General features: G+C 35.4%; 1 protein-coding gene across 2 annotated transcripts; it reads right to left on the reverse strand.

Annotated features, from left to right (window-relative positions):
• Nucleotides 1-5,090: 5,090 nt before the first annotated feature.
• On the reverse strand, nt 5,091-10,289 carry LOC135770159 (green-sensitive opsin-2). 2 transcript variants are annotated; one of them, XM_073815201.1, is made up of 6 exons: nt 10,196-10,289; nt 7,133-7,342; nt 6,868-7,036; nt 6,140-6,305; nt 5,824-6,063; nt 5,091-5,670 (listed from the first exon to the last, which is right to left on the reverse strand). In XM_073815201.1, the coding sequence occupies exons 2-6, from the start codon at nt 7,242-7,244 to the stop codon at nt 5,557-5,559; spliced, it is 801 nt and encodes a 266-aa protein (XP_073671302.1). In that variant the 5' UTR covers nt 7,245-7,342; nt 10,196-10,289; the 3' UTR covers nt 5,091-5,556. The 2 variants fall into 2 exon arrangements, with proteins under 2 accessions (XP_073671302.1, XP_065135954.1); XM_065279882.2 differs by lacking the exon at nt 10,196-10,289 and having other exon boundaries at nt 7,133-7,539.
• Between the last annotated feature and the right edge of the window lie 2,913 nt (nt 10,290-13,202).

The following is a 13,202-nucleotide window of genomic DNA, read 5'->3' on the forward strand; positions in this document are numbered from 1 at the left end:
CGTGGGTTTAATGTTCGCAACGTCAGAATTAATTCAGCAAATGCGTTTCCATCTCCCATTATTCGCTTTTACTCTTTTTGCATTTATTTATTTTATGAAATTCGCAAAAAATTAGGTGCGTTTCCATCAAGTTCTTTGAGCGAATGACGTGGTATGTATTGGTAACCTAGCAACCAACAAACAAAACAAGGCACGCTTGGAAAATGGAGAAAGGACTGCATGTAGTCACGTTGGGGTAAGTTAATACTTTTTTTGCAGCAGCTTGTAATAGACCTTTCTCACAGTAACCGGAAATACGTAATCGTCGTGTAAGCGGAGTTCCTGTCAAGCGTCAACACACTAGAAAAACATAAACCCGGGCAAGTTTAAAATGGATCAAAGAGTCTACAAAACTTCGTTAACGGATTTGCCAAATATTACATTTGCTGATGTGACACGACTAATGGAGGAAAACTTTTTCCATGAAGAATTTGTCAATAAATTTCTAGGTAAGTAGAGAGCGAGTATAACTGTTACTGAACTGTTAACTAAAACGACACATTATAAGTCTCGCCGGATAGCCTGAATCCACTTCTGTATACCTTCACCATCAACAGGGAATTGATGGAACAGATACGGCTTTTTACATTGCCTTGACTGCGGAGGAAGTAGATTTCCGCGACGATTGCGTAGTTCCGGTCATAAATACGGAAGTTGTGAGAATGGTCTATTGCCAAACTAAATGCACGGAAGGAATGCTGCATTTTTGTAGAGGCACTAGCAGCAAGGACATTGCGACGACGCGTCGCCCCATATGGCAAAGACAACGACACCGAGACGGTCAGTCCCGTGTGTTCGTCAAAATTTATTGGGCAAATGCGTTTCCATCTCCCATTATTCGCATTTACACTTTTTCCCACATAAATGAAAAACAACAGCGCGTTTTAGCACTCGTTTTTCATGCGATTCTTTAAAATGCGCGTAAAATCGTTAAAAATAAATTAATTACTTGCCCCATGGTGACTGCAGTCCTGTCTCCGTTTTCCAAGCGTGCCTTGTTTTGTTTACAGTGTTGGTTTCTAGGTTACCACCAATACCACCGTCATTTGCTCAAACAACTTGATGGAAACGCACCTAATTATTTTTGTGAATTTGGAAAAGATTCGCTTCACGTTTGCCGAATTAATTACGTAGCGAATATTTAACCCACTGACCGTTTAGCTGTTTCCGCTGTTTTTGTCAGCATAATATATGGGACTCGACGTCGCATGTCCTTGCTGCTATGCCTTCATCAAAAATGCTACATTCTTTCGTCTGTGCACAGCGTTCAGTTTGGAAACAAGCTAAACTGCTAATAAATTAATAACTTGTCCTACTACATAGATCCTGTCTCCATTTCCAAGCGTGCCTTGTTTTGTTTACTGTGTTAGTTACTAGGTTACCACCAATACCACCGTCATTTGCTCAAACAAATTGATGGAAACGCACCCAATTCTTTTTGCGAATTTGGAAAAGATTATTCGCTTCACGTTTGCCGAATTAATTACGTAGCGAATATTAAACCCACTGGCCATTTAGCTGTTTCCGCTGTTTTTGTCTTTACCATATGGGGCTCGACGTCGTCGCATGTCCTTGCTGCTAATGCCTTCATCTAAAATGCTACATTCCTTCTTCTGTGCACAGCATTCAGTTTGGCAACAAGCTGCACTGCTAGTAAATTAATAACTTGTCCCATCGTTGCAGTCCTGTCTCCATTTCCAAGCGTGCCTTGTTCTGTTTACTGTTAGTTGCTAGGTTACCAATACTACAGTCCAGGGGCCGGATTCACAAAACATTCTTAAGAAGAAAAATCTTCTTAACTGCCATTTTTATCTTAAATTCAAGCTTAAGAAAAAAGTTAACAATATTTTGTATTCTCAAAAAAGCTTCTTAAGAAAGTTCTTATTTTTTTCCTTAAGTATGTTCTTAAGAAAAAACTTAAGAAGAATTCCAATTCTCGAAAAATAAACTGTCTTAAATAACATTTTAAAGTTAGGATAACCTTACAGTAGTCTTAAATCTAAAATGTAAGATGTTTTATAAGTTAATGTGATTGTTTAAAATGTGACATGTTGTATTTTGTAGTCTGAAATGGCAATTTTATCAGTTTACTTCACATAGATTAGTTTAAAGAGGAATTCAACACTCATATAATGAAGTTTAATAGCTTACTCTGTAATATGTCATACAACACAAATAAGTATTAGTGATAATATTAGCAAACATGTAACTTCCTCCGTAATAGCCTACATTCATTATGAAATTACTTAACAGCTTAAAGTCGCTCTAAGCGGGAGGCGGACCGGTAATCGCTCCGTCATGTGAGTCGAGGGCTCCGAAACTGCGGGCACGCTTGACCCTCCGCGTCCGTCTCTTGACGCGTGAGCGCGGGTCGCGGGAGACGAAAGCCTTGGGCACGGAGAGTGAAGCACGCACACTCAGAGCGCTCGGCCCGCATGACGGACCGATTGGGACATTATGGATTTATATTTACGCACCGCCTTAATACTAGCTGACCTCTGTTACAACAGCGAATAAAATCCTATAGTAGTCTTAATGCATCACTCGTTTGTATCGCGTTAATGATCGCAAGGTAGTCAAAAGATTAATGGATACATTTATTGTTACCTCATTAGCAGGGTATAATTCATTTAAAGCTTATCATTTTATTCTTAAGACACAAATTTAAGTTATTCTTAAGAAAAAAATTGAGAACTTCTTAAGAAATGTTTGAGAATTGCACTTAGGAACATTCTTACGCACTTCTTATAATTTATCTTAAGAACTTTCTTATTTTTTGTCTTAAGAATGTTTTCGTGAATCCGGCCCCAGAGTCGTAAACGCACCTACAGTAATTCTATTTGAAAATTTAGAAAAGATTCGCTTCACGTTTGTATGGAAACCATATGTTGTTGAAAAATATGTGGGGATTACAAGCTGCACTGATAATAAATTAATAACTTAGCCCCAGAGTGACTACATGTAGTCCTGTCTCCATTTTTCAAGCATATGTTTTGTTTACTGTTGCTAGGTTACGTCATGTAAACTCATGTGCATCACCTGTCATGTCAAAATACTGCTGCAGATGCTTCAAAAGGGGTTTATGATTAAATAGATGCTCACGTTTGCCAGATACTCGCTTAATCTCATGTGTAATCAGAGTATAGTGTTAAATTAGTGTCTTGCGAGTATTTTGTGAACCTGAGCGTCTCTGTTATCATTAACTCTTTCGACACTTGTGCAGCAAACACATATTTTGACATGATACATAATGCACATGGTTCACATGACGCAACAAACACATATTTTTGACATGACGATCAATGCACATGACACTCCGAACGCGCTGGGGACATGTCCCCACCACTTTTTGATATGGCTGATTTTGTCCCCACCACTTTTTGAAAGCATTTGGTTAAAATGTTCTGAAAAATCAAACAATACCTGTGCGACTTACACTGCAAAAATGACTTTCTAACTTAGTATTTTTGTCTTGTTTTCAGTAATATTATATAAAAATTCTTAAATCAAGATGCTTTTTCTTGAAGAAAATAAGTCTAGTTTTTAGACAAAAATATCATTTAAGTGAATTTTTGATTAAAACAAGCAAAAATATCTGTCAATTGGCTAAGAAAAAAATCTAAAAATAAGATTTCTTTTTTCTTAAACACTTAATTTAAGCAAACATTTCTCACCCCATTGGCAGAAATTCTTAGTATTTTTGTCTTGTTTTCAGTAAAAATATCTAAAAATTCTTAAATTAAGATGCTTTTTCTTGATGAGCAAAAATCTAGTTTTTAGACCAAAAATACCAAATGTAAGTGATTTTGTTGAAATTTTCTTGAGTTTAGTGTTTAAGAAAAATTGTTAAGATTTTTTAGCTTACCCCATTGGCAATTTTTTTTTTTTGCCTGTTTTAAGCACAAAATCACTTACATTTGGTATTTTTGGTCTAAAAACTAGACTTATTTTCTTAGGTAATTTTGCTCATCAAGAAAAAGCATCTTAATTTAAGAATTTTTAGATATTTTTACTGAAAACAAGACAAAAATACTAAGATTTTTTTTCTTGAAAATCATTTTTTGTAGTGTACGACTGGTTTTGTGGTCCAGGGTCACATATGTTGCGTTGTGTGCTTATAGTGTGTTTTCTTTTACATATCTAATGAATTTCATTAAAATCACTGACTTAACATGCTGCTGTTTTCTACAGTATGGTGCTTTGGCACTGTTCGGTTGAGCTGTAGGGACTGTTACATGTGCAGTCGACATTGCTGAAGGTTTTATGCTGAGTATTTTTGTGTTGTTTACCGGCCTATGCCCATCTTTGATGCGCCGTTATTCAATATTTTTCCGGTCCTGCTGTAATGTTTTTTCATCTGATCTTTTGTCCCCACCACTTTTCAACACAAACTGACGCCCCTGCTCCGAACACATATTTTGAATTTGCACTCCTCTGTAAAAAAGTCACCGGCCGACACTGGTATAGAGACAGAATTTCGTTCTGAGTATTCTATTCTCTTTTACTCGTGACTGCACAAAATTCTTAACAGTGTTGGAATGCATTAGCATAATTTATTTGTTATTTATTTATTAAAAACACTTTATTTCACATTAAGTACTTTTAATAAATAAATATTATGAAACATTAACATACAGTAGCCTAAATTTGCCAGGGCACCCTGCTGGTCAGATGCCCTAGGCATGTGCCCTATAGGCTTGTGCCTTAATCCGTCCCTGGATACAAAAATGCTACAATTTAGACAAAATTTGAGAAGCACAGCTGAGCAATAATGTTTGGGAATAGTCAGTCTGTTAAAATCCCAGACATTTTATAACATCAATTTAGATTCGAGACAGCTATGGAAAAAACAATTTAAGCATTTTATATTTTTGCCGTAGCACGATTGCCCCTATTATATTTGATTCTGTATTGTTTTGTTTCGCACAATTTATATAGAAATTGGTGCTTTGATGTGTTTGAATAAATATCAGTGTGGTGAATGAGATATGTAAATGTAGTGTAATATATGGAAAGCCCAATAGCAGCTTTTCATGCAATTGTTTATTAAACTATTTGCCTCTCCACATTTTTATTATATACAAAGTATATACAGAAAATGACTCATAGCTTGATTTCAGTGTCTGAACATTCATCACCATTTATAAGACAAGCAGCAATTGCTTTAAACGCATTATTTCTTAAGCCAGAGAAGCCAGTTTAGTGTTCAGTACCACAGTGAGGTGAGCACCTTTACAGATCGGCTTAAGCAGATCTTCCTCTTATCTTCATCTTGTTGTGTTTTGCTCACTGAGAAGTCAATGTCATTATCTTATAATCCTGTTGGTTGTTTCAGTGAACCCGTGAGTTTCCTGTACACTTAGATTACAATGTGCAAACAGAACGAATATTGAAAAATAAATGTGGATAAAAAAATACGTATGTGCGTTATTGAAAAATTCAGCATAGAAATAAGTGAAAATTCAGAACATTCTGCAGAAGTATGCTATAGAGCCGGGTATGTAGGCAATTTTTGGGTCATGCTGGCGAAACTGAGGACACCTCTGTTTTGCTTGTTGAAACAGATGAGGACTCATTATCACCAAGCAGGTTCTTGCCACAGAAAAGGGTTGTCAGCATGCAGCTCCTGAACTAGAAAAAACAGAGAAATAATAAGATTATAATTTACATTTACACATTTGAGCATGTGTGTTCCCTGAGAACACATAATCTTTTCCACTGCTAATGCAATGCTCTCTATCAGATTAGGAAGATTGCAAGCTAAAAAAAAATGTTGATGCATACCTGTTTGTTTAGCAGCACATAGATGATTGGGTTGAATATTGAGGAGCTTTTCGAGAAAAATGCAGGGACCGCCATGAACTGGGCACTGAAAGCCGCTCCCTTATTAAAGAAAATCCAAGCTGCCACACTAGCATAAGGAGTCCACGCCACCAAGAAACCCAAAACCATCAGGACGACCATACGTGTCACTTCTTTCTCTGCCTTTTGAGTGGATGCCGAGTCTTGCTGTTGAGCTGCAGCCTAATACAGATAATAGTTAGTCTTAAAAAGTATAAAGATACTGTATGTTTGAATTTAAAAAAGAAAACAATCTTACCGCTTTTACGGTGCAAACTAGATTTCCATACGTGAAGAATATTATAGTGACCGGGACAAAGAAATGGCAGACAAACATGTATATAACATAGGATTCATTGCTGTATTCGGGGTTTAATGTGTAATAATCCGGTCCACATGAGCACTGTATTCCCTCAGGAATATACCTGTGTGAAAATAACATTTATTTCAGTCAGATCAACTGTTAGAGTTTAGGGTTAGCAACACAAGGTTATGGGTTCAACACCCAGGAAAGCGAATAATCATAAAATAAAGCTTCGATGCACTTTAGGTCGTTTTAGATGAAAGCATCAATAAAAAACATATTGTACATTCATGCAATTGGCAGACACTTTCATCCAAAGCTATAAATTTTTATCCGTATAGCTATGTGTTCCTGGTAACCGAACCTATATAAGATAAAATTGTGCTGAGCAATGCTTTACCAACTGAGCTATAGCAACATTTCTTACATTTTCACACCCAGCAAATGCTTTTTCCAAAGCGACTTACAGTGCATTTACAAATTTTATCAGTCCCAGACAGTAGACGACTCTGAGCACCGGATTTGCTGACTTCAGTACGGATCCAGTGTGGATTTGGTTCAGAGTCGTCTGCTATCTGGGATATGAGTTCCTTGGAAATCGAACCCATGCACTTTGGCACTGCTAATGCAATGCTCTTAATAAATCATGAATGTAAGTTAGTAAGGATGTGCAGTTTACTAACCTGGACCATCCAACAAGTGGGGGAACAGCGCAGCTAGCTGCCATGATCCAAGTAAAGGCAATGCCTCCCAAAGCATGTGAAGATGTAAATTTGAAGCTACCCATGGGCTTGCAGACAACAATATACCTTTCAATTGCGAGCACCACCAGTGACCAAAGAGCAACTTGACCTAGAGAGAAGTCAAAGAATAATATTTAGATCTTTGGGGAAGTTATGCCTTTCTATAAACTATCACATACAAACAAAACATTCAATTTGAACTTACCCCCAAGCGTGGCCATGAAGCCCTCGATAGCGCATCCCATAGGGCCAAACACAAAGTAACCATTAACAGCCGAGGAAATCGTGATAGTAAATCCAAAGCAGACCATTATCATTCCAGCCACAGCAAGATTAACCAAAATAAAGTTTAAGGGCTGCCTGAGCTTTTTGTGCTGAAATGTGACAAACAACGTCAAACCGTTGATAGGTAAGCCTAAACAGATGAGAAAAAACATATAAACTGCCAGTAGTTTGAATTGCCACGGTTCAGCCAAATAATACTGTGTGTACTCGAATGGGCTCCGCACGAGCCCTGTCCTATTGGACATCGGGATGTAAAAGTTTTGTCCCTCCGTGCCATTCATCCTCGCACAGAATTAATCTTACTAATAGAGAGGTGAGACCGAAGCAAAGCTGATCTCTATCGAGGCACCAAACAAATCACCGGTCATCTGTGTTTCTCATGGTGACCTTTGTGGTTTTATACCTTTCTGAGAGATTAACCCCAAGTGGCTAAATCAGGAAAGAGCGAAATGAAACAGCTTATAGTCTAACGATTAGCCGCCTTATTTTAAATTTGAGCATGTGAAAACTTTAGCCACACTTTGACAGAACTGCTTTAATATATTTATAGGGTATATATTTGACCCAACAATGGTTTAAAACAATGGAAAATATAGAGAGACAGAGGTTTTATTCAAAGGTTTTAAATCCTTTGGCTGTCAGAGCTGCTCCATCTGTGTTTTAAGATGCTGTCCTTTACATTTAATTAGAAATTATGTCGCCATATTGATCCTTTAGTCTGTCATTTTGGTGATAGGTGTTATTCATGGTTATCCTATTACAGCTGTTGTATACACCGATAAATGAAAGAGTCACAGCTGTTAGTAAATGCAATTGTCAATCAAAAGCACTGATAACTTATAATTGTAAAACTTATAAAAACTTGAAATTAAACCTTTGTACAGTTCACCCAACCACATCTGTCACCACCTAAAGCACGCTAACAGATATAAACATACAGTATAAGTGTTAATATCATAATTATTTTATTTTTTTATAAAGATTTTGTCTTTATTAAGATACTGACTAAAATGACACTTTAAAAAATGCTGCAGCTTTGGGTCAAAAAGAGTTATAATTTAACCTATGCTGGGTTGTTTCAACCCAAAATGAGGGGTTGTTGGGTCAAATATAAACATTTTCTGGGTTTATTTAACCCAACGACTGGGACCCAATGGCGGGTTGAAAATAACCCAGCATTTTTTTTTAGACCTCTTGCAAAAAGTTAACATTTCATACCACACAGAGTATACTGGAGCCAATACACTTACCTTGAGACTTTTTGCGAAGCATCGTCCCTGGCAAGAATGTTAGCTTAGATCTAAATATCTACTAAATCTCAACTTTATCGAGTTGAAATTGTTTTAACACACTAAGCTTCCCAAAATCATTGCCAGAATCCCTCGGCAGGTTTGAATGGGTCATAGTCAGTCTGTTATGTAAGCAGTGGTTCTCAAACTTTTTCAAATTTGCATAAAATGTTACATAAAACATTCCAAAACATAAAATTTGAGTTAAACAAAACATATTAAATAATAAATGTATGGTTGTAATGTGCTGTTGGTTAGTAGCCTTATTTTTCTGAGGTTTAATTAAAAAACAGAATGTATGTTATATTAATGTATTTTATAAAATGTCATAAAACTGGGGCCCCCCTTGCACCTTCTCAAGGACCCCAGGGGGCCACAGCCCCCAGTTTGAGAACCACTGATATAAGGGATGTCAGATAAACATCAAAGATTTACCAACGTGTTGTAGAGTGTTTGTGAGATTTGTAGACACTGAAAAGATGCACAATGTCAGAAAGAAAGGTACAAAACTGTACATTTTCTGTCGCTGGGTGGTACCCTACCTTTACAGGTATACAAAACATAATACAAAATTGTAACCTTTTTAGTAGGCCTACATTACTGTACCTTAAGGATCTATTGTGTACCTTTAAATGTACAGTTAAATGTTTTGTACCATTAATATTTAACTGGTACAAACTTGGTCCTTAAAAGTACACAATAGGTCCTTATGGTTATAATAATATACCCCAAAAGGTAAAACATTTCAATGTGTTGTATACTCATAAAGGTACAAAAATGTACCACCCAGTGACAGAAAAGGTACAGTTTTGTCCAAATGCCTCAAAGACTTTTGCTGGTCATGTGGTGGGCTACAAATTTTATATGTTTTGAAAGCATTAAACCTAATCTAAGTGTGTTGACACAGCTAATATACTTAACTGATGACTTCTGGCTGAAGAACAAATCCCTATAGCATGATTAATAGATTTAATTATCAAATACGTATACATTTTCCTCTACCAGATTATTTTTGAGCTCATTTCAGTATATTTAATAATCATTAATAGACCATTGATCTATGTAAACAATCAGTGGTATAGATATATGAATTTTAAAATCACTTTAAAGAATGTCTTTATTTGAATGTAGTGAGGAGGCTAACTGTTAAGCATGTGTTTACCTTTATTTTTCTTGTTTAATATTTTGGGTTTTTAATGCACTTATAATAAAGAATGAACTTTATACAGAGTGAGGATATGCCATTTCACTTAATGCTTCGACTCGCATCTTTCCTCTCTTACATCCTAGGAGGGTGGAGCTAAGACGATAGGAAAGGAAACAAGGATCCACAATTAAGAACTGAGAAGTATGTCAGCTTTTACAATTGCCCATAAATCAGACATTTGGCTGATGTTTATGGCTTATATATTCAGATTCGGTGCATAAATACAGCAATGTACTTCCAAGGTAAGTGCCAAGTGTTATTATTATTTGATGGTTTATTATATTCTCAATAAGCTTTAAAGCCATACAAACGTATCTGAGCACATGCATGATTACTTTACAATTAAACTGATGAATGCAGTGGATAAACAGGAGCTTGGCAACATAAATTAAGACAATTTTACTGGTTTGAATATATACACAAATAGATTCTTAAATGAGATAAGATTTCACATACAACACTTGTAAAGATGTATACATGCACTTACCTTTCAAAATTGTACATATATAAAGATGTCAATATATAACATTTTAAATCTCGCATTAAAGAAATAAGTTACAAGCTTCTCTTTAAGTTTTGAGTCCATCCCATCTGTCAGATCACTTCTAGAAGGATTTCCAGTCACAAGTAGCTTGTGGTGATCTTATTACTGGCACAGAAATCACTGACAAGCTTTTAACACCACAGGTGATTTCATCCGATCTTAATGCTGCAATCCTGACTGATTGGATTCTCGCTTTGTTTGAAGGCCAGAGCCAAGCCAAAGCATGCACATGACATCTGTTCTCCTTTACTGAAGTTAATGTTCATCATCCACAATCAAAGTCTCTTGCTAAGTTGTCATTTTATACAGGACTAAAGAATATTTTCAAGAAAGAAGAGCATGAACTATTTCAAACATTTAAATAAAGTTACTGGATCTCTGAATTAATAAAAGTAACCATCACCGCCAACAAACATTATAAGCTATTAAAAGCTATAGGCATTATATATTAAAAAAAACACTTTGGTACCCTAAGCTAAGCTTGGCTTAGATGTTTTTTAGCAATGCATAAGTCCATTCGATCAAGAGATCGCAGTATTCTCAATGAATGTCCTTTATATTGTGAAATATTTTTTCTCCATCATACCGGTTCTCTGGTTCGACAGCAAGGTTAGAGCACATCCGACTCTCTCGGACGCTGAGACTTCCACTCAACACAGCTCCTCTGTTCCCTTTTAAATGACCAAATAACTCAATTTTCTAATTAGGTCTCGTAATTGAATTGAATTGATTTGGGTAATTAATCTGAGTTAGTTGAAGGGAGATACAGCGTCTGGTCCAGAGCCTGTCACAGGATTACATCAATTAAAAGTGATTCTCCAGGAGAAAATGTAAAAGCACCTGCTGATGTCTAAAACTGGTCTCAATTGCCAAACAGATGAAATTTGACAGACTTTTTTATTTTATTGCTCTTTTTATTGGATATCTATACAATTCTCATGTTAAGAGTTTGGTATGAGGTACCATTATGGACAAAATGCGCATACTTAACACATATGCAAATTTTCTTGACAATACCCTGATGATACAATCTTACACATGAAAGGTGCTTCAAAAGGTTTTGTTAAAGAAGAACCTCTTCTTTTTCAACCTTTTGTGAAACAGAAAGAAAACATGGTTCTTCTATGGCATTTTGTAGTAAGTTTGTTTTATCCAATTGGATTATGTTTGGAGAATACATCATTTCGTTCAGGAAAGGACTGTTGCATAAACAAATTCATACAGATCTACACATATTTTTAACAAGAATTTAAACTGTACCTTTTCTGTCACATCAAAGGTTATTTTTGTACCTTTGGGTTTACACCACATAAATGTTGTATCTTTTGGGGTACAATATTATACCCTAAGGACCTATTGCGTACCTTAAAGAACAATTTTGTGTCAGTTTAGGGGTACAAGACTTTTAACTGTACCTTAAAAGATACACAATAGGTCCTTAAGGTACAGTAATGTACCCAAAAAGGTACAACATTGTATTATGTTTAGTATACCTGTTAAGGTACAAACCGGAACCTTGGGGTACTACCCCACTGACAGAAAGGGTACAGTTTTTTTAATCTTTTTTTGATGGTGTATAACATTTAAAATTTTGCTTTAAACGTAATAACTTGAAGAATCAGAAGGATTGCGGAAAAACAAAAGTCTTAGTATATTCTTTGCATCACAAAAAAAAATTTGTAATGCATTTTAAGATATTTAACAATATTTTGAATATGAAAAAATCCAGAATTCCAAGACAACATCACAATATTGGTTTTTGGTTATTGGTATATATATATATATATATATATATAAACACACACATGTATGTATTTAAGAAACATTTACGTGTGTGCTTAAAATATTTTAAATTGATATATATATATATATATATATATATATATATATATATATATATATATATATATAAATTTTAAATATTTGTGAAATGTATATGTCTGTGTGTTTAAATATACATAATAATTACACACAGCACACACTTACATTATCCAAAAATTTACTTTTATAATTAATCTTTGCCCAGCACTATTTAAAAATAAATGCTATTGATTCAGGCTATTTCAGTCACTATAAAATCTGTTTTAACTTCTAGCAAATGGGACTTTAGCAGAAAGAGTTTAGCATAACTAGAAAGAATATTTGTGAAGGTAGGAGGAAAAGTAGTCACATAAGAGGTGTGAGAAGCCACACGTCTCTTAATAAAGATTAGCCTAACTGGAGATTAGAGGCGACTGTCTGTAAGGATGCCATCATCATGGACAGAAAGCTTTTCTGTCCACTCAAAACCAGGTCAGTGTCTTTGGCGACAGTCTACATAGATACCCCAATATAGCCTAGTTCTACATGCATGTATTACTGCATTAATCTATTTGATGAAATAACTGACACATATACACATATTTCTGTATAATTACACAAAAGATGTAATGATAAAAAGAAGTGTTATATTGGGGAATCATAGGCAAACATCAAAACATGCATGCTAAATGCACACAGTTAAAGAAAAATGTGTAAAAATATGATACAGTAGCTTTTTAATCACTCAGTTTAGTCACCTTCACTTACAGTCTTTCCCTGATCTTATTATTGTGGTGTGGTCACATTTATCCAGTACAGCCCACATGTCAGGTCACATGATGGACAGTCAAGCCTGTTTTTGTAGTAAGAAAGAATAGCCTCCCTGTTGTTCTGGCCTGTTACATCCTCTGTAATGTTTATTTAATATCAACTTAACCATTCTGTTTACTATTGACTACTTGGTGAAATCAGTGCAATACAACAAATAAAAATGCATGCACCTTCATATAGGCTTCGGAGCAAAACCAATTAACGGTAAACTTACTATTGGTATTAACTGCAAATAATATTAATACTAATATTATGTAATACTGACTGAGTAAGGTCATGTCAAAGATTAAAATTAAAATGAAATCAAACTTTGATGCTT

This window comes from Paramisgurnus dabryanus, chromosome 7, assembly GCF_030506205.2.
Source record: "Paramisgurnus dabryanus chromosome 7, PD_genome_1.1, whole genome shotgun sequence".
Classification (NCBI taxonomy): Eukaryota; Metazoa; Chordata; class Actinopteri; order Cypriniformes; family Cobitidae; genus Paramisgurnus; species Paramisgurnus dabryanus.